Source organism: Anopheles funestus, chromosome 2RL (assembly GCF_943734845.2).
Source record: "Anopheles funestus chromosome 2RL, idAnoFuneDA-416_04, whole genome shotgun sequence".
In the NCBI taxonomy this organism is placed as follows: domain Eukaryota; kingdom Metazoa; phylum Arthropoda; class Insecta; order Diptera; family Culicidae; genus Anopheles; species Anopheles funestus.
Window position 1 is genome coordinate 52,653,733 of NC_064598.1, and position 26,648 is coordinate 52,680,380.

At 42.8% G+C, this 26,648-nt stretch overlaps 1 protein-coding gene across 1 annotated transcript in view; it reads right to left on the reverse strand.

The window, feature by feature from the left end:
• LOC125760804 (tyrosine-protein phosphatase vhp-1) overlaps positions 1 to 16,992 on the reverse strand; it is a 31,234-nt gene extending 14,242 nt beyond the window's left edge. The window contains exons 1-3 of the mRNA XM_049421322.1: positions 15,387 to 16,992; positions 10,799 to 10,909; positions 5,820 to 6,044 (exon numbers count right to left, since the gene is read on the reverse strand). Of these exons, the coding sequence (XP_049277279.1) occupies positions 5,820 to 6,044; positions 10,799 to 10,909; positions 15,387 to 15,447 (397 nt within the window). The 5' untranslated portion in view covers positions 15,448 to 16,992. The remainder of the gene's footprint in view (positions 1 to 5,819; positions 6,045 to 10,798; positions 10,910 to 15,386) is intronic.
• Between the last annotated feature and the right edge of the window lie 9,656 nt (positions 16,993 to 26,648).

Sequence of the window (26,648 nt, forward strand, 5' to 3'; positions counted from 1 at the left end):
GTTTCATGAGCCACTGACTCATCCCCGGATGCATAACGTTTCGGCGTTTCGGGACACTTTAGGTGTAATCGTTATCGTGCAAACGTCGTTTGTTCAGCTGCCGCTTTTCCTATTGCTGGTGCCCAATACCCTATTCCTTGTTTCAGATTGAAGGGGACTTGCGATCTACAAACCCTGGGAAGTATGAAAATATGATATCCCGTTCCCAGTACAAATCACCATACCCTTGTGTCTGGACAGCACTGATTGATCGGAAATGGTAGAAGAAGATAACCGGGAAGCGTATGGAATACCAACAGAAAAAAATACGAAGACTTCCTCCCACGTGACAATGTGATATGGGGAGACATTAAGGACATGTATATCTTTCCGCGCTAATCAACCAACAGTGCTGCGATATATTATTATTAGCACCCAATTATAACCCACATATGCACAAAGCCTTACTACACATCGCACCCGGTCGATAACTGAGGACACATTTAACCATATCCACTCGGTTCCAAAAGCAGGGTTAACGATGATGGTTTCAAGTACAATCGATAGCAATTGAAAACAGGTCCTACAAACATGTTGGTAGATGATGAATCATCGCCCAGTCGATATGGTGTATTGCGCGTTAGAGGCCCTCCGTGAGGGGCGCGATAGTGATGTAGTAGGTGTGACCGGGATATTGTGGCCCGTATCATAATAGTGTGCCAGTTGGTTCGGCAACCAGCAGCACATTGTGGTGTATACGAATCATTCCAGGTGAAGGTGTGCGTGATTAGAAAAGACTAACAGGAAGGGAGTCATGCCTTGTTCTAACATAGAATTATATGATGCTATTTCGGCCAAAAAAGAAGGATTCCAAATACCCATGAATTAAACGAACTCGATGTTTATTACACGCAGATTAGCCACCTCAAGCCTTCAATTGCGGAAAAAGGGGAACAACGATAACTTATTCACTGCTATCTATTGATATCATATGGCATAATCAATTGCTGGTGCTCCCTCCTACATGTTGTCGTCCCCTTGTTGACTGGTTAGCTTATTACCATATCGTACCCTTCGGTAATAACTGAGGTATTTTCCTATTTTTTTTTCTTTTTCAAGGCCTAACTTCGTAATATGTCATCCCGCTGATCGTAAGTCTGACAAAATTAGAACACGTGTCCTCTTGGTCTTAGCTTATCGGAAATATCACCCTGCAGGCGCTCGAAAATATAATCGCACGTGGCCAGCGGGAAAGGTGAGGATTACTGTTTTATCGACATTGGCTGTCATGTAAATCGGAAGCCGTGGAATGTAGCTCGAATAAGAACTTAAATAGTTTACCCACAACTGCGCACGCTTCATCGTTCTTTCACAGGAACGGGAGAAGAAGAACCTTTTTTCTGATTCAAGTTTTTTCTTCGGTGTTCTGCTTCCAAACATCGCTACCGTTTAATTGAGTCAAGTCACGGAAGTTGCTCCATTCTATTTTGGTGTACAAGTCGTAACCTTCTTGTGTATGGAATGAATAACTTCTAGGGCTAAAGCTAGCCGTATGAAAGGCTATTCTGTGTTCAGTCTAACCAAATCCGAACCATGAGAATTTCTAATAGCGAAGGTACAACACGCAAACCCCCAATCTGCTGCGAGGCGCAACTCGCATCGGAGAACCTACAACCTATGAGTCATTCGAACCACACATTGCCAACTAAACAAAGTTCGCTGCGTACCTTCAAGGAGAGAAATTACTGCATTAAGCTGATACACATTCGTACTCCAATCGTCTCCATTGAGGGGCTTCGGTTGTGACATGCCGAAAAGGGGAACAAAAAGTAAAGGTGAAATTTGATTCGCCTGCTCTAACCTGTTGGGCTATATCGGCCACTTTCAGTGCGTGTTACTTGAAATGAACCCACCAAAATCTTGGCCCTAGTTTCGCACTTTTTTCACACGCGACACGTACCATTTTCAATGGGGCATGATGTCGTTGTTTGTGAAAAAGTGTGACCCCAAGAAAATTCCTTTACAATCTCACTTCAGACCTAGAAAAAAAGGCTTGCCTGTATGACAACTAGTCAAATAAAAAGATGGCTTTTCATTTCTGGAAAAAACTGTGAAAAAACTTTGAAACATATCAGGAGTGTCCTACTCTAATAACAACCTTCGGTAATGTAAAGACAGCCTTCATTTGACCCTGCTACTATAGTCAAAGGTTCTGGTTTGCCAATTTTTGTTTGTATGTCTGTTTGGTCTTCCATAGCCACCCGCAGTCGATAGCACCGTCCCGTGGCCATCGAAGGACGCGAAATCTCGCCCGCGTGGCATTTCTACTTAAAACTTGCCAGCCTGTGTGTGCTTGTTTCAGTTTACTTTGCGTCATTTACGCTTGCCTCCCATGTGTCCGCGGGTTTCTTCTTGTACGCCACTACGAAACGGCCGCGATTACGAGCGCTACTTCACCTCTGATCGCCTCTGCTGCCACGCTCCGACCAAAACCGCCGTAAGCCCCTTCCGTTGGCCATGGTCATGTGGCAACGGTTAGCCATGTGTATGAGTGTGGCGGAGCGTGAGTGAAGCGAGCCAGCAGCTCGTTTCATATCGTGCCATTTAATTGTGTTTAAATACAGCTCGTGACTCATCGCAAACATACCGCAATGCAAGCGAATGGTTAGGGGTGGCATACACCAGCGAGTGTGTTGTTGAAGCCAATCTCTTCTGGTTCTCGTTCCCCCAACAGTAACTCTCACTCGTTCGCGCTAGGTTGCGATCTCTTTCGTAAACAGGCGGGTATATACACGCACACCGTGTTTCGCTATCAGTTTACGAAGCAACAGCGCAACTACCCCTCCCCATCCAGCCCTTTATTTTCTCTCACCCTCATTTACGCTCACCAAGAATGCCACATTCAACGAACAACCTTTAACGAGCAAGTGAGAGCGAATTAACAGCCGAAGTTACGATGAGATCGTATGGTGGTAGTGCTAGTGCCTATACTACGCCATGGTAGTAGTAGTATTGTAGGAGCAGGAAGCACGCATACACGAGGCTAATGTATATACCGAATGTACTTAGCAAACGACTTCGAAGCAGGTGCACTAAGGATCGCGACCGTGCCACTAAGCAACGGAAAGTCATTGTTGTGTTGACATTTGTCATATCTGCTGCAATCGAACTAGGTACTCTATATTGCGTCTTAACCTGTCAAATCTCACTCTTCTATTCTTTAAATATACCACTTCGGCTATCTTTGACTAGGATTTAGCTGCAATTTTGACCTCAATTGAGTAATCCACCAACATGACTATTACTGATGGAATGCCTTTCTGTCGCGTTCTTTCCCAACGTGGAACATTTGCACCAAATGTGCTTTAAGTAGTGGAATTTAACCACAAAACCCACTTGTTCGCTAGGGGAAGTGGTCACGATAATACCGATGACTCTATGCTGCGAACCATTTCTCCCCAAATGGAGCACAGTGCATGGTTTTGTGTCACATGTACTTGAACCCCACAGAACTCTTCCATGGATCAGCACACAGACCGCTCATACTGATAAAGCTCCACATACAGTGAGGAGCCCCCATCCGCGTATTCTCACCGCAGTAGATAAGCCTTAACAAGGTTCCACAAACGTTTGCTCCCTTTCCGGTATCAGCTGTGGACTTGTATTCGGTTCCCAGCTAAACATCAAAATGTAATCAGTTTTAGTAACAGAAAAGAAGAGTATGGCGACGGGTTTGGATAACATGTGTGTACCATTTCAAAGGCCCCAAATTTCTGGCTGTTAGCATATCATAAAACCATAGCTTAGCGGTTTTTGCTGATATCACTCGAGGCTCGGTACATATGACAGACTGAGGAAGCAGAGTTCACTAGACGGATTGTCTCCCGGATGTTGGGATTACTTTCACACACATTAAGGGGGGGCAATAGCATTGGAAGTGAAAATTCAAATAGGAATCCAAATCCATTGGGCTTTTTAAAGATATTTTGGAACATTGATATGATTTTTTAGAGGTGAGTGCCACATTCTGCTTATAAATATTTGCTTATTTACTTCATTAGAATCAGTTACTATTTAAGCTAGGTTACGCGCCACCAATTTAACGGTAAAAACACAGGTTATCAACTAAGAGTACCGGTTCAGTAGCGAACCGCCTTAGCGAGAGGGAAACAGTGGGATGTTTTGTGTACTACGTGTTCCATTAGATGCTTGCTAGATCACCCCAAACGGAAACGAAATATATTCACTTGTTCCGGGTGGCCGTCGCCATCGCAAGGTCGTCCAGAACATAAATACTTCCTTCATCCCTCAACATGCAGAAGAGTTCAAGGCAGCACAGGGTTCCGGTGGTCGCCAAAAAGAAACTAACTCCGCATATGTTTGGCCGTCGTCCAACAGCTGGCCGCGGCACACAAGGTGGAAAAAAGTGTGGCCAAAGTAAATGACACGACAAAATGAATTTATGAATTCGCAACAAATACTACAGAGGTGACTCCGAAAGGTAAAAAGCGCACCAAATAGCGCGGGAAGGGGTGAAAGAAAAAGAAAACAGCAACAACAACAACAACGACCGAACCATTTAGTATGGTGGGGATGATGATGATGATGATGGTGTTGCTGGTGGTTGATGTCATTGCTATATTTGAACCACAACCACTTCTCGCATGAGCAACGAGCAGCGCACACACAACAGTTGGCAACCGTTCTCTCACTCATTCCATGTTCCACTCTTTTATTTGCAGTCATCGATGACAACAAGACACGGCAAGCAGAAGATAGCGGCGGTTTGCGATGTTTTACATTCGATGTTTCTACTTGTCTATTTTTCCCAAATTGCATTTCGCTCCTACTACTTAGTTTCTAAGGCGAATTTTATAAAACAGATTTCTAAAACCAAAATGCAGTCGATTGCTATGGAATTATTGCAGTTTTCCTTCCCGCTCGGCGTGGACAGTACGCTACACGATTGGAAATGGATATGTAGCTCCGGCTTCCAATACCGGCACATTCCGATGTGTTTAAAATTAAAATCTTACGTATCCTCGACGATGCGATCACCTAGCCCACATCATCGCAAAAAAATGAAAACAGAGAGAAAGAAGGAAAAAAAAACATGCGCACCCAGTACAGTTTTGAAGGATTTTCCTAGGTGATGGGTTGGGGTTGGGAATGGTGCATGAAAATAAACACCTAAATCGTCAAACAGCATTTTGCTTTATGTTTTTTGCCCACATTCGCGATTTGCGAAGGCGATAAAAAACATAAACCTGACGGATCCATTTTTTGTGGTTCGTTTGTTGCTTTCTTCGTTGATTCTTTCTCTTCGCTATGTCACCCTTCCTTTGGACGCACGCATGAATTTTAAGATTTGCACGAACGGGTTTGTTATTGGTGTTTCTGTTTTATTCTTTAAGTGATATTGCTTACGCTTCAACGTTGAATCATCAACAATCGCGAAACGCATCTGGGATTCTACCCGTTGGGTAGGTGATCGTACGGATTGCGATGAGATCAGAAAACGATGAGAAGCGAAACATCGTTAACATTTCATTCAACTTTGGTGCGAACGAATGAAACGAACTCCGAACGTTATTTGAATGTTTTTTTTTACCAAATCGGCCTTGGATTTGGAGGGTATATCAGGACGTAGGCGCTGATCGAAGGGAGACGCACCTGTCGCAAAATTTTCTCGTCAGCATGCCGTTATTGTCGATTTTTATTAAAAGGTACACATATACATTCGCAAAACGAGCTTACTAAAGCAGATTCGCTTCCCGTTAATGGGTGTTCCACATATTTGCACATTTTTTTTTTTGCGCTGGATGCAAACTTCAACTCACCGATAAAGTCGAACGCCTCCTGGAAGTACTGCTTGATGTTTTGATGCGGCGTGTCGCTGGCCGGTATCTGTTTGTACTTAAGGCCCGGTTTCAGCTGGCTACTCGGTTGCTGGCAGGTGACATTAAGTACGCAGTTTGCACCGACAGTTGACGGATCGATCGCGTCTCGACCATTGCCAAGCAGGAGATGCGGGAAAACGTGCGATGCAGGGTGCGATTCGATATCTGCAAGAGAAGAACAAGGAAAATGTAAGAAATGCACTTATTATCGGTGCAATATAATTTAACTGTAATGAGGAATTTAACACGTTGTATTGATTCAGCTGCCACGTTTTGTAAACATGAAGTAAAAATAAATCTTCCCATCTCGCGTATCATTCTCCAAAAACGATTTGGAATCGCAGGATACACAAAAACAAAAGGCATAAAAAACGTGACTCATATTTTTATCGTGTAACCGATCGTCAACGGTTAATTTGCAACGGAAGATTAAAGTGTGTTGTTTTCTACGATTCTACGATTGAAACCCAAAGCGGAACGAAATTTTATAAAGATACGTTTTATACATAATGCAAACTCTAACATAACAAATGGTTTCTGGTCACGCTTCTCAACTATCTAAGCAAAACGACACTCATCCACTCGTACTGTGCATTATTGAATGAACTCAGCTGGAGGTTTGTTCTAGCGAAACGATTTCGTTATCATTCGGTAGTTGGCGCAAATCGGTTTCAACGTCCCATTCATAAACCGGGAAAAAAACTTCCGCGCCTTTGCCAATTCCATCGAAGCATAAAAATAGCTGACGCTAAGGGCTCGACACGGTATCAACTGTTTCGGACGGGGTGTCTCTCTCTCTTGGAACAGTTATGTTGTTGTATTAGTCGGTACAGCCGGAATAAATTTGTCCACCCTGGGGGAGGCACACATGTACAAAAACACACTCGTTCGTTCCGATCGCAACTAAATGCGAGCGGGTTGCGCGAGCAATCGGGAAGTGCGTAGTCTGCGGTTCAATTAAAGTTCAATGATATGCTACCCCTGACGGCATCACAGAGCTACAGCACACAAACTATTGTAGACATATCGAAGTTGATTGGGTCATTCCAGTGGCGGTGTAGTGAGAAACGGGAGCTACTAAATTAAATGTTCAGACAGATATTTTCGTGGCAAGTATTTATGCATGAATCGACATTTAAGCATCGACGAAGTGACGCTGATCGATTGATCACGCTTTGTTGATGCTATTTTTGAACTAAACAAAATCTCCAATTTCACCGCAGTTACTAATGATAACATTTGTAACAAACTTCTTTTCTGCAGGAATGCAACCATCTGGAACCGTAAGATGGTGTAATTTAAATCATTAGACAAGATGCAACACAACTGCAACAGCACATGCTTGTCCAAATTGTAGACAAATCAAATCCGCTGTGCTGACGCATTTGCTGAAACAAGCGCTCTATTAATAATCAACACCATCGGAGCAAAAGCGTTGTCAACATGGTCAGCGACCTGTCAACATTGCATTGGAGAACGTTTTTCCATCATTCAAATTCTTCCTATTGCTTTGACTTGTTTGTGGTGTTCTGGTGGAACGTTTGTTATTTTCTCCCGTCATTCGGTCTGTAACCGAATTCCTTCAACACCTCAACACTTGAAAGCACGAACACATCGTGGCGTGGGTTTTAACAGCAGAAAAGCCCCCTAGAGAAATACATTCCAGAGTCCACCAGCAACAAACTCAAGTCTCTTCGGTAAAAAAAATCAAGCTGCAACCTACAGACCAATGCATTCAAATGCACACCACTGCTTAAATGTGCAATCTATATATATATAAATGTGTGTGTGTGTGTGTGTGTGTGTTAGTTCCAGCCAACACAAGCATACATTCCGAAGTGCATTTTCCCCTTCGGCAAAGACGGTCGCACATTCAGTTGTAGCGAATAAAAAAAACGGGAATAACACACCCAAGGATCAAGGAGTCTGTTGCAGAAAGATGGCTTAATGTTTGGAAGCTTCGCCAAACCAACCTTAACTAAAGTACAGCAAGAGCCCTCTTGCTTGTACACAACACAAACCGAGCTCGAAAGGGTTTCGTCGATACGAGAGGAACCCGTTGGCGACTTTGGGAGACACCTTTAGCCACTTTGAAGGGGCGGCTACTTGGGGAAGCGTAGCAGGACGGAGAGAGTGACGCGAAAAGTTGTCCGACCGGCCTTGAAACCGGATACGGAGCGACGGTTGATTTTCTGGATGCCTGTACCTTGTCGTCATGCTTCTCGCAGCATAAGCCGTACGCACAGCTTCTATTCGTTGCTTTTGCTTGCTCCGGTTGGACATTTTTTTTTCTTCTCATCGATGTTTCCCAACCAAAACGGTCGTTTTCTCGCTTCTTCTTCCTTGCGATACGGTGCGTGCGTTTGTATTGTTTTAGGAGTGCGTGTGTGTGTGTGCGTGTGTGTGGACACATACACTTCACCTTCCAGACAGGCGTCGTTTCGGTGCATTCAACAGGTGAAATTATTTTTCTACCCCGTGGTGAACTTCCTGACAAACGTATCACCTGGAAGATACGCTTTTCTAACGATCGAAAGATACAATTCAAAGAACGCACATTCACTTCCGTAACGGATCAACCCTGTCTCTCTCTCTCGGTAGCTCGAAAAAATCCTTGCCTCGGTCCGCTAGGTCACACGGTTGATCGTTACCGTGGTTGTTGCTACGCTCGCTAATTACCACTTGGCGTGCGTATATATTTAGCAAAGCGCTCTAATTTTATACATCATTTCCCGGACCACCGACCGCGATACTGAGCCAAGCAGAATGGTTGCAAATATTTTCCAAGATCAGGCGCGAAAATCTTGCGTGACATCGCCCTCGCAACCGTCTAGAATGCTTCCGTTGTGGCTCCTTAACGCCATATATCGCACATCATATCCGTGTTGATATTTGTCGATTTTACCACCAAAAAAATAAAACTTTGTGCCCGATGATGGGCTGATGTCATTCGACCGTTTTTTTTTTCAGCGACGCTCCAGTGCAAAGTGTCGCATTTGTGTTGCGTATGGTTTCGAGTGTTTCCGTCTTTCGGCCGGAAAAGTTTTAGCATCCACTAAAAACGGTCAAGACGATCGACTATGACCACCGACGCAAAACGGCACAAACAGGCAAGGAGGAAGAAACGAGACACACACAAAAAAGCATACAAAAATGTTAAAATATCAGTTTGATGATGATGGGTGTTGCCGTTTCGGGCATACTTAGTTAGCTCATCTTTTCACCTCGTTCCCCATCCATGTTTTACGGTTTTTTGGCTACAAGAAAACAAACAAGTCAATAGAAGAAAGAAAACCGCACACGCAAAAAAACGGAAACGTGGTTAAAATAAATAAATTAATACAAAAAGTTTACCTTTTGACAATTGGTCCTCGTCTTTTTCGTCGATGGTGAGTCACAGACAGAGCAAATGGCCGTAACGCAGCAAACCATTCGTTTTAAAAAATGTCAAAAAAAATTCACTGACTCTTTTTCTACTCCAACATGGGACCCCCACCACCACCACCACATTCTGATTGTGGTTTATAAATAAAAATAACAACAAAATGAACGAAAAAAAAACCACAGCGAGATCACACTGTCCATCTGGTTTATGCGTTCGCGCGTTGATGAGACCACCGCGCATCATCGGACAGATCATGCGGGGACACATTGGTCGGTATGTATATCCCGTTCCATACACGCAATCCATCAATTGGATAATCGCGCACCGTGGCTAAGAGATGTACAGCCCAGTTGCTTATCAGCATAAGCATACAAATGCTGGGTGTTCTCTGCTTGTTTCGCCGCATGATTGAAGCAATTTCGACATTCAGCTCTCTCAGCTTCCAATTGCTTCACGTTACGCAACGGCTAGCGCCTACAGAATGAACGGTACCATCACACACTGTTCGTTTATGTTCTGTTTACGCCGGGTCCGAAATTAACTTACATGTGAGAAGGATGTCGGTGGAAAGAACTACGTCGTTTCGGAAGCGTACAGACCCGTTGAGAAGCCGCTACGGAGGATAAGATTACGAAACACCATGCAAATCTGCTACGCGCACGTCATCGGCTAACTAAAAGAGCAGATCGGTCAATGCAAAACAAATCTTCCCAGACTCGGGGCGATCTTACGAGGGCGAAAGGCCATCTCTAGACCGTTATCTACAACATTATCCGTATATGCTCGAGGCACATAAACACACACGCACACGCACATGTAAACAAACACATTAAAAAGCGACAATGGAGTAAACAGAAAAGAACACAACCAAAAAATACTACAACATTTTCTCGCGTTGTTTTGACATGGCACCGGTTGGCTGGATGACGACTCCCGTGATCCGTCACTTGACGTCATAACAAAAACAAAGCACAACAATCACTAACGTTTTTTTTGGCAGGTTACAAGTGTCAAATGGCTGCGGAACTAATGGACCAATGACGCTTCACCCTCGTACGCGTTACATTTGTTGTGCATTCGTTGTTATATCATCACGTCATCATCTGGGCCACCTTTTTGCAACAGATCTGTTTGATCCCGGTGCATTCATGTTTACATGGATGTTGCTTTTTTTTACTTTTCCGAAATCCATAAACTTAAGGGATTATTGTTCTTTGTGTTTTAGTATTGCGATCTCAGGAATGCTTAAATCTTTTTATATTTTTTAGACATAATTTATCCGTAACTGAAGCTTGAAAACGATCTACACGGGATTTGGTAGAGGGCCTGTGATGAACCTTTAGACACGTCGTAAAAAACGGAAACGTTCGTTGAATCACAAAAAGCGTCCTACTGGAACAATTTATATATTGATGGAAGCTTCATGAATGGTGGTTGGAAATGTGTGTTTAAAATCTTTTAGAAACGACTCATTCATTGGTTCTCGACCATTTACTCAATGAGCTGTTGGGTAGAGCATAATGTTACAACTTACCATATGATACTGCAGGACTAGAACAGCTACGCGCCAGAGGAACCCGAGTGCTGGAAGCGATCGATGAATCATCGCAACTATCTTTGTGCCGTTTGTGTTGCCCATGGATGGCTGAGAAAAAAGAAAGAACAAATTGCAAGATGAAACAAAACGGAAGCAAAACAAACCACGGAAAGCGAAAGTTTGCTACTAGCTGCGGATGAGGGGAGTTTTAATACATTTTTCTTTTGCAGTTGGTGGTTTCCATGCTATTCTCGCCGATCGTCGGTGATGTTGGTTGCTCGGACGGTGAGCTACGGCAAATGGGCAAATGTGATCGGTAAAGCATGAAGTTATTACTGATGTATGCTTCATCGATACCTAAATACAAGAAATCATTTACTTTTGTTTAGTGTTATTACAATCACCAAGACACTAGAAAATATCTACACGACACTAGTATGAGTGTCACAGCATAAAACGCTCATGTACTCACATCGTTTGTGAGGGATCCATTGACGATAAAGCGCGTTCTTGCGTGAAACCTTTAAAGGTCGTTCGAATACCCGACAGGAAGAGAGAACTGAGGCCAACCAGGAGCATTTCAACTTGGCAGGCTGAAGTGAGATCAAACTTCAGTAGGCGATCGATTTTCTCCAAGTGGTATAAAACTAGTTCTCTCCACAATGACAACCTCACAACAACCGTTGTTAAGTGTGGTATGCGTTCGTGTGGGCTGATAGGTAGGACACATTGTGACTGGAGGCAGAGCAATGTTTGAAGGTTTGGATACCAAAAAATGCTAACTATATTTTATGAACTATCTACAGGGAATGCTGTCCATTAACCAAAAATCAGAATTTATTTCCAGATTGATTTCTAATCCTTAATCTAAACCCTTAAAAATTTGAGAAATGAATTTTAGTGAAAAGATAACAACTACACAAAATTGAACGCATATCTCAGATCAATGGGATCTACTCGCATTCGCAACTAAAAACATGCAAAGAATTATACATCACGTTGATGCGCCGTCGGAAGGCATCGTAAACTAAAACCATGACTCACGATGCCGAAACCAAAGTTTAATGTCTAGATCGTGAAGCAATTTCACGCAGCGATCGCACTGATCCGACCCAATGGAAAAAAGGGGTAGGTACATGACGTAAACAATCGGAATAGAGGGTGGTGGCATTTGGTTTGCCGTAGAGGTGCGCATATCGGAGGTCAAAGTGTGATGCCCGGAAAGTGATCTGTGGTTGTGCACGAAAGAGTAAGCAACGAACTCATCTAGCTGGTATAATACACACAGACGAGCTACGACCAAAGGCAGACAGAGGCACTGAAGACAGCTGAAAATAAATTCTCTTTATTGCTACACTTCGTTTCATCATTAGCAAATCGGGCGTAAATCAGTTTGATTTATGTGCGAAACAGTAAAGCGGATCAGCTTTCTGATTCATTCCCAGCTCAGTTCCCGCAAATGTCCACCGAAGCAACATATGTTCTGCCGTCCTTTTTCTCATCCCCTCCCAAACTCACCATCCCGTTTTGTAGTAAACCAAATAACACAGGGGGAAAGCTTCACGATCGGAAAACTTGTTAGTTACCAGTTACCACATCAATTAGAGCACCTCAATCCCCCCATCCCCCTGCCTCCCTCCCTGTATGTGCATGATCGCATGCGTCCTTGCCTTTTTGCGTGCTGGGAAAGAAGATGGATTTCGCTACTAAAAATAGTTGGACCAAATGTCCCTCACCGCCCGCATCTCATGCCGTTGCGAACTGGTACATCGATCGTGCAAGATGCTGCTGTGGCCCCCAGAAGGTAGAACACGATACGTTCACCACAGACGGCACGGCTCGACTAGGGTGCCGAAAGCATACCACACTCATGATCCTCCGATCCGTCCCAGTGCAGTGGACACAACAGACGTGGCGGTGTATATGCGCGGATGTGGATTATTTTCATCCCGCTTCTTACTTATATACGTGTCAAGCTGCTGCCTTCATGCTTCGGAAGATCGGTTCTTCTTCGTGTTCGGGGGGGGGGGAGGGTTGAAGCAGATTATTGCTCTTGCCGTTGATCAACACTATGCTCTGTCTGTAAAGTGCACGCGAACTCACGGTGCTCGGTCTCTTTTCTATTTTCTTTCCCGCACAACCCGCTCTTAGCTCACCGTTTCTCAACCCTGTTTCCGTGTACAAATTTTTTAAGCATGCCACCTCTGGCGTTCGGCCAACGGACGATGAGTCATCTTCGAAATCGAAATTGGCCAGGGGGGTTTTCTTGAACAGCGCACACACCACGCTATTCGCGGCTATTTCTAGCCATCAAAAATGCGTCTTCTCTCTTTCGCACTTTCGCAAAACCCTTCACAGTGGGAGGGCCACCCGTTTCCGCTGCCGATCAGCACTCATCCCGTACTGTGGTATCCCACTGCTTTTCGCTTGACCGTCCGCTTTAGCTCTCGTACCAAACTACGGAAATGAAACTCTAGACAACGGTTCGGTGAGACAGATGTATCACGAAGCCGTAACCGTAGGAGGTAAACCACAAAAATGTACTTCATGATCTTTGTAGCGAGAAAAAGGGAAAAACGAAACAGATTTCCTACATTTAATCGTGACAAATCACGTAATGTGAATGTTAAATGTTTTTTAAAACTAAGCAAATTGTGTCGCTTGCAATATTTTCTGTCAGATCGCGAGATTTTGCGATTCGCTATGAGAAGCATGATATACGTACTCCGATTCGATTATGCTTGATCGAGCATTCGGGGCGAATGCGAGATCTGCAAACATATTCACATGATGAAACACACATGATGAAAAGAAACTATTTTTGGGGCCACTCACATCGGTCTCTTTGGTGCAATGTTTTCTTCTCGAATCGGTGTAGAAGCGAAGGTGGAATTACTGGCAGTAAATAGTTACTACCACCCATTCCCATACCTGATCCCCTTCGTCTATCATACAAAATGCGATTGATGTATGATTTTTGTCGGTTGTTTGTACCGCATCATCATTCACCGTTCATTCCATCCGTCTCTGGTAACGACTAAAAAAAAAACAGTTGCCGTCTACATTTAGCTCATTCTTTATCCATCCATTTCATCTACACGATCGAGACCGTGTCGCAGTGATGATTCATTGCGGTTGTCGGTGGAATGCCAAACTTATTTGCGCTCGACATGCCATGCATTAAAAACCTCCCCGTCAACCTTCTCGCTGTGGTCGAGGACACAAGTACGCGGCTAAAGGTTGGTGACGTTTTGCTGTTTCGTTTACGCCTATTTTACCTCAGACACCTTGCTAAACATTGGAACATTTTATGCGTCTTTTATTTTTCGCCAATCAGCCAATCATTGCTGAGTTGACCAAATTTGGTTTGACAAAGCATTATTATTGACTGGAATTTGAACAAATAAACGATACTTATGATACCCTCGGACAGTGTTTTAGTGACTCTGTAAACATTTGTTTAGTCTATTAATTTTTGTTTCGGTATTGTAGATACGACGAACATATCCATTACTACCGCTATCAAAAGTTATTTGTATTTTTCCAGGGAAATGCAAAAGTAATCATCGTATCAGCATCTCTAACCGTCGCATGGCATGTGGCCTCACTCGATTCTTCAACAGCGAAGGGCAAACAATATCGCTTCTGGTCGATCGACAGGCAACGTGTGTTTGTCAGTTCGCAGAAAACGCACATGCAGACGACTCCGTTCCAGAGAGTATCCACAAAGACCACAGCCATTATGGTGGTCCGTTGCTGGCACGTTTCATAATTCTCGGAAGCAGCATTTCTCAGAGCTGTCGATGAAGTTTTTTTTTCCTTCACAAATCAGTCATCATGTTGACTGGAATCCCTTCAAATATCAAGCTGGATTGCTCAGTTGTAGCTCTTCCAATCTTGAGATTAAATTTATGATTCTTCGTACAAGACCATTGATGCTGCTACCAGTAACTAGCATTAATTAGTGCATATTATTCAAAACAAGTGAAGACGTATTGAAAAAGAAGGCTTTCAGTAGTTCAAGATACTAAAGATGGCACAACGTTATATTTGTATTTAGGCGTATGCCTTATAAATTGCGTTGATGAAATTATTATAACTGATCAATGAAAGATCAGTTGTATGATCGATGAACCGTACCCATTCTTGGCTATCCAGCTAGGGCTGAATGAAGTAGAAAAAAACAAGCTATAATTAAGCCATGCTGAAGGTTTATCTATACCAGGAAACCAGAAAAGAGTGATTGCTGGTATATTATCGACCTCGAAAGCTTGATATGACATTATGAGAAAAGTAAATTGTCCTTCAAATTGCTACCTGCGAGTGGTTTGTTTCTTTCTAATTCGCAAAAAAATGCTATCAAAATACACAAAGGGCATTGGCCAACAGGTTTTGTCTGAGATAGTGCTAAATTAATGACCGCGCTAATCATCAATCAATGTTGACATATGCTAACAAAAACAGAATCATTAGGAACTTCCGCGAATTTTGGCTACATCCGCTGCTGATGGGTTCTTGGATTAAAGCGATACACATTTGTTTATTTGGATGTGCGTAGTATGCCGTAAGTAGCGTTGTATCTTACCGTGTTTATCTGTCGGCATAAACCGTAGCATCAGGCAGGGCGATTTATGTTTCATTCTCATTTTGCTGGACGTTTTGAACGGGTTGTTGTTGCTGCTGCCGCTGCGCCCGGTACTGCCCGGTGTGACGGATGATGCTGCGCCTGCTGCTAGCGGCTTGCCGTCGTCGGCGTCACACGGGCAGCTGGTTCCGGGGCGGCTGTCAGTTGAGATGATTGTATTTATCTTTACACTTTGTGATCACCCGTGGTGGGCAAGGCACGATTAAACGCAAAAAAAACCGAACTATATATCAAGGGAGTGGAATTTTCACGTCAAACACTAATTTAACAAGCAAACGGTGTTAGCAGGCACGCACACACATTTACACTTGGTCGATAAAACAATCGAGAAATCGATCACGGTTGTCAAGAACACACGGCCACGCGACATTCACGAGGTAGCGATGGTTTTTTTTTTACACTTTACAACGTGATGATCGCGCACTATCCTTACGCGGCACCAATTGTACGACAAGAATGCCACCGAAACGGGCCGCACAAGATGAGGCACTGTTTTGTGTCGAGGTGAATTAAACACCACTATTAACAGCAGGCAGTATAGTAGTAGCAGCTGTGTTTTTTTGCCCCTACTTATTTGCACACCAGATTGCCTACGAACTAACTCAGACAATATGAATCACACCTGCAATATGCACTCGGGCGCGCTCATCATTATTAGCTCGTTATGTAAGGTATTTTTTGCTCTTCCCGCTCTTTCTTCACCAGCACTGTATTCGCTATTCTGCGAACTTGTTTGTTTCACGATCGATGTTGTTAGCGTAACATTCACAGCGAACAACTGAGGAAACTTGCGTAGTAACTCCTGTGTATTCCAAACACCGTACTACAGGGTTATGCTGTTTGTTTTGCTACCGATGGACTTCTCCCGTTTCTTCTCGCTGCAAAAAGCGAGCTGTTATGAAAATGCTTGCTGGCGATGATTTGTGCCGTGCTTTTTCTCCTTCTGCTTCTGCTGCTTCACACAAAGCTGATCCACTTCCACTACTGACACTCGAGCAGACACGATAGCGTGGCTACTTTGTAAGCACTTGCTGCGGGATTGCAAACTGAATCACCACCGTTTCCAGCGCGCTGAAAGCAGGCAATGAATCATCGGCGCACTTTTTGGGCTTTTTTCTTCAGGCAATCGATTCGTTCGATTACTCACACGCGTGCTGTGCTATTCGAAGAAGCGCGAACGACAATCGCAAACCACGGTTTTACAATGTTTACTTCGATTAGCGTTGAACTAAACTGTCAGGATCAAGCAGTAGGTATGCGAAATAGTTCCACACAAACTGCTTTATGTTGTTAGTGCTGCTGGTAGCAGTCTTTCCATGGACGCTGGATGAAGAGTGTTGGTAATCCAAATGAAAAGGCTTACGGGAGTTTACCACGATAACAACAGAGGGAACGACAATCAGAGAAACGAAAACCGAAGGGTTTTGTGTTAAAATCCACCAGAACCGAAACGAGAAATCGAACCGAACAAACAAAATGTACGATTCTCCTGGTGGCGTTAACGTTCGACGCGGACGCTTGGTTTTTTGCGAATGAATGAAATGATTGTGTTGGCTTTTACGCTAGTCAGCAGTGGAAAATTCAACGGCACGCACACATTCATACCAAACACGGTGTGTTGTGTGCGTGATGGAAATGGACAAAATGTTTTATTTATTTTAGAATCGTATGTTATGGAACTTAAACAAACGAAGACAGTCATACCATATCAAAATTTAACATTTGTTGACTTTAAGTTTTTAATAATGAAAGAATTACAATTTAATTTCACGTTGTTAAACTGTTTAATGCTGTTAGAAATATCTAGCATTTTTTGCATAGTATCCTTTTGCTTATTATTTATTTATATTACTTTTGACACATGCCCAATAGTATGAAGTAGTTTTTGAAAACATGATAACTACATCAGAAAAGAAATAAATTTCTCTCTAAGCCCACTGTGCAGTACTCCATACGCACACTACTGCATGACGCAGCATTTGAAAGAGAAGCAACGGCAACCGCCTAGTGACGTCATTAGAAGAAGAGAAGAAAGAGACTAGTTTTGGCGGACGGACGGGGTATCAATCAAATCGAGCTCTCTAATACGATGCATCGCACGTGTCGCGAGTGTGTAGGTCTTACGCACACACACCCATCATCACCATCAGCACGGTGGTGTTTCGTTTCGTAAGCTAATGATAATTGCATGGGCTACTACAGCTGGTTACAACTGTGCGGTGTAAGTAAACAATCGAATAAGAGAATTAATTAAACGAAACGCGCGTATCGCCGTTAATTTTTGAGCTTGATTCCATCTATAGCGAACCAGCATATTTTAGCTATTGATGAAGATTCCATTTGCATAACGATACACATTGCTAGAGCGAGCGATTTAGGATAAGTTCACACGCACACATTGACGCAGCAAGACAGCTGCTTAGCGGGAGATGCTTAGGAGAGTGTAAGACTGGCGGCTGGTTGTGTTAGTGCTAGTTTGTGATGTAAAATCATTTCAATTTTGTTCGTTTACAAGCGCATATAGTGTAAATAAAAATGATTTTGAATTTCTAAAGAAAAATACACACAAAATAATTCATCGTTCGTTGTGTTAACGAAGAGCATTTAATGCATTCCTTGTTACCTTGCTGTACCGTATAGCTGTGTGCGTGAGCTTACGCTGTTTACATTCCTTTCTGACACAACTACATCCCCACGGCACACATCTGTACTCGGTAGCACCTTTTGCACGTGTTGACAGCGCGCTATGACTCATCTTGCTCAGCTCGCACCGCGAGCTTCCCGTCTTTCTTCACACTCCCATTCCACACGTTGATTCGCTATGGCGCAGCGTGTTCTGCAGCGCCTGTGTCGCTGTGTGTTTGTGCTGTTGAATTTCGATGTCACGAACTCGATCCCTCGTTTGCTTTCCGCGGTTGCCTTGCACTGGCTGGCTTTGCCGTTGCAGCGCGTTGGTTTCTTTTTCGCGCTTTCCAACCGTCTAGCTTTTCCTTCTTGTTGTACAACGTCTGTCACGCTTGTGTTGTGTGTTTTCTTGCGACCTCGGTAGCGTACCTGCCGGAGCCTACACACGGGCATCCGGCGAGATGTCTGGGTCCGTGTCACAAGAAACCTGACCGATGGATGGGTTTGGCGATCGGTTTGCAAAAATTCGTAGCGGTTTCGGTTTGCAAAGCCTAGCGAGCAGTGGAATTTTACCGACCAAAATCATCGTGTACGATAAACAAACGTTCACTACACGTGACACGCGTCTCCCGGACGGTGTTTTTTCAACGCGGATGAATATCGATAAGCACCGTAACATCGGGCAAATCCCGTACCGCACACTTTGCTATGTCATTCAAACAATCAAATGTCAGTATGAAATGATAAACAACCCTACGCCAGAAAACAACCCAAATGCATTCCATTACGTACCTGCTGCGTATGTATTCGCGCGCGTCTTGTAATACAAGTGCGCACAACTCAAATAGCTAATGGCTTCTAAAGTAGGTACTAACGAAATTGTAATTAAATGACGAATGATTTGCTGACGCAAGCAAAAATAGTACCAGCAAAACGTTAGGTTGTAATTTATCTCATTGAAACTTCTGGTTTCATTCAAGTTCGCTTGATTCTTCCAAGTTCGCTGCGGTCTGCATGATCTGGTGGTGGGCAATATGGTTTCTCATTCAGCTTGCCCACAGTTGGCTAAGTTTCGTTCGTGTCAGGTCATTGCATTATCAACTATCTACAACGGCCGTGGATAACTGTGATTCATCATCGCTCATTCATGGCGGAAATCAAGCAATCGAACTGAATACTATTTTTTGCCTGCCGGGGGCTCGTCTAATGTGAGCAGATATACAGAAAACAGCGTTATAAAAATGTAACCAATGTTAAAATCCAAAGTGAGTTTTTATATTTAAAATGGAATCATGATGTTTCAACCTTTTTTTGTAATAGAAAAACCTAATGTTAAATTGTAGCTTAATTTTTTGCCATTTGCAAACTACACGAATGATGTTTTAATTACATTTCTTGTAGAAGTTAGAATTTTAATTTAAAAAAACATACACATTTGTTGTACAAAATAACAAAAAAAAAACACAAATAAATGAAATTTACACAAACTAAAAGTCAACTCTTAATGAATGATAGCCGAATATGATTGGGATGAGGCAAAATACAATGAGGAAAGTGATGGCGATAATACGGAAAATGCCATTAAAGTATTAATTAAGGAATAATAAAAACAATAAATATATAATTAAAAATTAATAAACAATACTAACAAAATACAATAGTAAAAAATAGTAAAAAATAATAAAAAATAAACAATAATAAAAAGAAACAATAGTAACCGGGGCCACCCGGTGCATGAGATAAACGACCACACGTAGCAAGGACTGACTATCCGGCTACGTGGTAAAATAAGTCTAGTAAGCCAGAAATGGCCGGCGTGACCTGTAAGGTCGTTAAAGCCAAGAAGAGAGAGAGAGTAACAAATTACGTGTTGACATCTAATTAAAATTGTGCTATATTATTTTTGGCCTAAATTGTTCTCGTTTTGTAGATTTCTTTATAATTTTATAATTATCTTTCATTTTTACAATACTTGTGATAAATTTGTTTTCTTCTCTTCTCAGTTCTTAAAATGGAAAAAAGTAAAATGATTAATTTCAACACAGATCTAGCGTTGGTTAAATTAACGGCCAGGTTGCATAGTTTTGATCTTTGCGATCTACTGCAATTTGAATTACAACAATGCAGTTAACAACTGCGATACGTAATTTGATCATTCCAATGCCATCGAGCGAACCGGTTGAGTCAATGGACGAAAAATTGCATATTAACCGTGAGGGCTGGAAACATCAGCAGTGGTCTGACGATTTATTACACATTCTACCGACTGCCACTAACAATGCACCATCATTGCTTCCGTTTTGTTGCTCATGCAATAGCGGCAAACATGTTAGAAGTGTTTAACCGTCTATCGCCCACCATCGATGACGTTGCATTAAACAGTCATTGAGATGGCAGTAACATGCACTACACCGTGATAGGACACTTTTCCTGGTTCCTTCTCAATTGTAAGGTATTGTTTTAGATCGATTAAAATTGGTTGCAAATGTTCGCTGTATGTTGTATTTATTTTCGTATGTTGCACGAGAAAACCCGTTACTAATTTGTGATTAATCGCGGTTGGTAAAGGTGCTATTAATAGCAGAAACCTTGATTGGCTTATCGCTATCGAAGCTGTTGTGCCGTTGTACGTGTGCTGTGCCAATTACAGGGCAAGATAAATTTACCTTCTCGCGGTCGGAAAACGCATTAAACTTCCCCTTATCGTACGAAGGAAGCGTGGCGTTATCAAAAATCGTCTCCAATGTTCGAGGTGTATACGATAAAAATAAAACTTTTCATGCTCTTATCACACCCAGGCGGAAAGGTTCTTTTCTAATCGATGACTTCACCTGCGGCTTGCGTTACCAGCTCTCTAACATGCATGACGTGTTATCGAACTTCAGTAACGATGAAGTAGTATTTTGTGAATGCCTAAAGTGCAACCATTCGTGCAAATATTGAATCGGAACGAATTTTGCTCATTCAGGATGAATATGTTTTGTTCGATGAAACATCAAATATTTAACCCAACTGAACGTTTATTTCCCTTTTCTGGCGAAATAACACTTTTTGTCTTTGTTTGGAAAAAAGGTGTCCCGTTCTTTTTCTAACCTCACCGGTACATTCATCTACCTGTACACTAATTGGTTGCCGTGAGGATCTTTTGTGGGTCAAGATATGTATTTTCTTTCCTAATGTTTTGATACCTGGCCTTGCGCCACTATCGCCACTGCCTGAGCACAATTAGAAGGTCCTATCCGTTACAAAGGTGTCTGTCTCCGTCGGCAATCCTTGTCTGTGCATGACTCATGACACTTATGAAAGCAAGCAAAAAGGCTGTAAACGATAAGATGGATAGAGAGAGAGAGAGAGAAAAAAACATGAAGTAAAATTTCATATCAAGGTAACAGACGTTAAAAAAGAAACCGCAATCCGTTTCTTGCACCAGCAAACATCGGTTCACCAAACCGGAGGAACTTTGCAAGGAGAGGTAAGTAGGTAGACCGGGGGATTTAACTAACTGTTCATTGTTTTTCACTTAACAATTGGTAACGCGTACGATAAGATATCGGACAGACGCCGTACATTAGGGTTCCAAATTTAGACAATAACTATTTCTTCACGCAACATCTTGAAAGGGAGCAAGACGACTTGGGTGTTTGTAAGGTGAATGAAAATTCAACAACATCCATCTTCCCATGTAGCTTCATCTAAGGTCACCTACAGCACTACTTAGCGAAAGTAACGTTTTGTACCCATTCGGGTAATGGGGTTAGATCATTGATCCTCAGTACTATTGGATTACCTCCGTAGATGCCGTGCGGTAACAGAAGCTTACAGTTTATTCTACTGGCCGCATAGGCCGTGTACCCTTACTAGGAAGAGGATCGAGGTAATCCGAAGTTACTTTAGATAATGTGCAAAGGAACCGTTTATGGACTGATGCCTTTTACCGTCGAACAACCCACCACCGCCATGGCGAGTAATCGCACACGGCTTTTCTCGCCATCGGAAAGCAATAAAACTTTTTGGAAGAGGACGCTATTTCAGCTTCAAAATACTTCACGGATGATGTCATATGAGACGCCAGGCTACTGACCCGGGATCCGATGACTAACGGATTGTCCCAGAACAGTCCCATTGGCAACCAACCATCTGCGATCAATTCCCTTGCGCTACAGAATCATGTCAATATATCCTAGCCGAGAGGATTTATCACTATTGTGTAGAATCACACGGGGATGATGCGTAAAAGCGTTACTTAAAAATGGTCCATCAATGACGATCTCATTGCTGCCGGAAGTGAATCCCGGAGGAGAGGATTAACGGATATCTAGAACAAGGATTATTCATAGCGTCCGTGCACTTGTCGGCCGTTGTTCACGTGATTCACGATGAGTGTCGTCGATTGTTGGTGACAAAGAACAGACCGATTCTAGTGATGTCCGGAATGTAACTCTTCTCAGCGTTGCCAACGAGCCAGTCAAACTTATTGCGTCGTTTTACTTTGTTTACTTGTCCACAGGCAACGGGGCGGAGGACCTTGGAATCGTTTCCCTCAAAAAAGGGGCCATATGGTTTCGACTGTGAGACCATGATGACGCTTGAGGGAACGAGGAAAGGGGCAGGTTAATAATGGTGAGGAAAATCGGGAAATGCTTTCTCTCTTAGTCGGTTCTTGCAAGCAGTGACGCAACCGACATACGGTAGACGATCAGCTATGCTCTTCATGCGTTGGCCCGGTTGTGATTCTTAGGTTCTGGAATGCTTTGAGGTACTTCCGTCAGGCAAGCACAACGGAACAAACGCTAATGTGCACGTTTCTTTTTCCTTCTTCTTCTTGTGACTCAGCCATACTAATCACCGGAAAGGCTGACGAGTGACATCGACTGCCGATTCGGACGCTTTGGAATGCGCTTGGTGGCAAGGGAAAGTAATGGCATTGATGATGAGTTTACCGGCTGGTGTTTAAATGCTCATGAACGCATAGATCACAGCCGGCATCCATGTTGATCTGATTCATCGAGAGCAAATATTTGCAAAGGCTAGAATGGACTGGGCCAACGGTGAGGCGTTGAGATGCTCAATATGGTCTGTCGAGTGTGTGCGCTGCGGGAAACAAAATGTCTGACAACGTTTGACATATTGACGGAATGGTGGTTATGTTTAAATTATTCATCTTTTTGATTTGCTCATGATGTTGAAGCTTTTCTCTTGCAGCGCAAAACGTATTTGAATAATTAATTGTAACCATAATGTAGAACTGTAGTGACAGATGTGGAACTTAACTGTGAACATGCCAGAGAAAATTTGCGTTTTGTTGAATGTTACCAATACTCCAAGATTCACTCTTTGTAAGACACCTTTTGAAATTTGACATTTTCTATGTTTTCTAGTAAGCAAAAATTACGCTCATATTTCACCGCACGACTGGAATTTCCAGCTTAGTATATATTTAATTAGTAGCAGAAGATATTTGAAATTTCCAATAGTTACTGATAATATATTACATAACATTTCTAGGTAATTCTTTTTTTATTGATAAAGAACAGCTCGATATTGTTACATTCCTAGGATATAACTAATATAGTTTTAAGTATTTAATAAATTAAAAAATCGTGAAAGTGTCATTTCACTGATGAAAGATTCATTTGACTCGTAAACGTGTCATTTGAATCAAATGACACTTTTCCAGGTAATTGCACTCAAGAGTGATATGACTCACCACAAAGAGTCATGACTCTTTCAAAAGTTCATCCCCCCCTTTCCCCCTGGTTAAGAATTTTATATTGAATAATAACTCTTCAAAGAATCAGTCGAAGAATACACTCATTTATGTGAGTCACTCACTCGGAGTGAGCCCGAGCACCAATCTTAATCAGTTATTATTCCCATCTCTAGATCGAAACCCAAAGTACGACAATGTGGGACAATTCCTAGGTATAGATCATCAAATTTGAATATAAGTTGAAGTATGGACAACAAGAATAATTTATTCTTGTTTCATAGCCATTTTGGTCTGGTGTTAGTATGATTTTAGTGTGATGAATTTGGTTTAGTATCTAAAAAAAAAACACATATTTTATATTTTTATATTCGACCATATGGGTTTCTACCAGAAGCATCGGAAAGTGATTTTGTTGTGCTTTTTGTTGTCCAATGTTAAATAACGTACTATTAGCACCAAAGATTCATTATGAACGAACGATTCATTAACATTACCTTCCTGGGAATTCAAACTCGTCTGGAATTCTTCCCTCTTTTCCTTCTAAGCATCTCTGCTTAGACAAAACTAATAGGAAGCTAGTATCATAAATGTTTGTCTTCCTGGTTTTACATCAACAGTACCACTGTTGATGCTCAGCCGAAAGATTTGATCCACAGACATGCTGCAATCCCTTGAAGTGAAAGTGTAGCATAGGAGTGTTGCAGGAAGCATCCTTGAGGTGCCACACTTCAAGGTGAAACATACCATGCGCCGCCATTTCGTGTCTGTTTATGGAAATGTTTCTGTGCGCTCCTGACTGTTCATTTACAGTCGATCGGTTTGTTTACCGGTGGATCGACGTCTTGCCTTCTTCGTCGATCTTGCGGGCCGGAAGATCAACAGTACAGCGAATCGTCAGACAGATCGGCACAGATTTAACCTAGGGCCCGACCATACCATGACTCATACAGTGCCAGAACCGTTCGTTTGCTTTCCATTTCGGTTCGATGCGCATGAGGTGCTAAAGCATCGGTGCGAGCCACTCAGACATCTCAGACGCCTGAGTGTGTGAGTGTTTCGTTTTTTCTTCTTCTTTTCTTTCCATTAGATCGAAAATAAACGTACGCACAAGCATCGGAGGATCGATTCGGCATCGAACCGACATCAGCTGCCTTTAGCGCTCGTGTGTTTCATGATTGATTAGCACCAAACTGAATGGTCGGTAGGGTAGCCCCATCCGCACGCAGTGTCTTCGGTGCTTAGCTGTTGGTCACGGGACAGATGAAAGAATTTCGTCTTGCGCAAAACGGCCACGACAGTCACCACGAGAGTGGGAGATGCACGCAACTAGAAGGACAAAGCGTGTGAATCATGCACGTTTTCGTCGGGTTGTCGCTTGACACCTTTCATGGCCGGACGCATTCGTGCAATGGCCGCTGACCGTATAACCCTTTGCTGGATTTCGGTACATTTTTACTGAAAAGAATCCCGGCGTTGTTATGGTAATTAATTTTACCATTTTTTTATTGATAAGTTTGGAAGGAAGACAAGAAACTAAAATTAATGAAAACATAACGTGAATAATAAATGGTACAATGGATAAAACCAACAGTATAGAATCATAGTCCACAAAAGGGTTATAAAGGTATCGCGTAGTCGGTAGTTGCGGATATTCACCAAGCCCCAAAAAGGTGGAGCAGAGAACTCGAAGCATTTTGCCAGTCACCGAGATTCCAGCCACACGCGACACACGATCATGGATCACGCGGAAAACGAGCCCGAACCCAACCCTGGACGACCTGCAGGCATCCGGTGTGACACTTGGAGAGGTCGCCTGTGCTAAAAGGCAAATGCGAATTGTAGAACTGACCGAACGAACAAATGGCCCCGATCGCTCAATTGTTCCCAAAGGGGGTCGACTGTGATCGTCGGTATGGGTACCCCGGGACAGCTCAACGCGGTCAGTATTAGATCATCCTGCTGCTCATTACTCATAGCCGTGTCTCATTATCTGTCGGGCGGAATTTATTTGCTTTATTTTCGTTTGCTCCCGTTGCGGCCCCGCCGGAGCAAACGTCGTCCTGTTGTGTTCGTTTCTGTCGTACGGACGTAAAACCCACCCTCGAAGGTACATATTTAACTGCAGTCGTCGCTCGACGATCGTCGTCGCTCAAGGATTATTCTTTGTTGGCTGTGTATGAGTCACATCTCCGACCATCAAGATTGCTGGTCCAAGGATGGCATGAATCGGTGTCGGTTGCTTTTAATTATACCAATTTTTACGTTATTTTGAATATGAGATGGGAAGTTTTTTGTTCTGAAAAGACTGCACCATTGGAAGGCATTGCAACAGGGGTGTTTGACGCATCACCATCATCAAAGTTGCCGACATAAGTTAGGTGACCAAATTAGCACCCAACACCCTTCTTTGTCAGTGTTCTTAGTTGTTCTGCTGATGCAACTAAGTTGAGATCATAATTAGGTCATTGTTGGCCAGACGATTCCCATGATGTGGTTGGAAGGAACTGATTCGAACCATGGATCAGTTTACTTCTTCCATTGGGGTGGGAGATATCCATGCCTCACGATTGTTGCAACTTGGACGGAAATTTACGTTCGGGTAGGTCATGAATCACAGTGCAGCGTCTAGATCATGTTGTAACAAAGCGTACAAAGCTGGTCATTAGTTTGTTATTTAAAGTTTTCAAACGAACGGAGAATACTTCCGACTTTTGTCGATAGTAGATGGTTAGATTTTAGGGTAATAATCTTTCAACATTATGTTTGTTCGTGTAACGCAATAAAAGATAACAATAGACTTTATTTACCAGCGGCAAGCGTAACCGGCGGGTGCGGTAAACAAAAGTGAGTCACATTTTTGTAACATT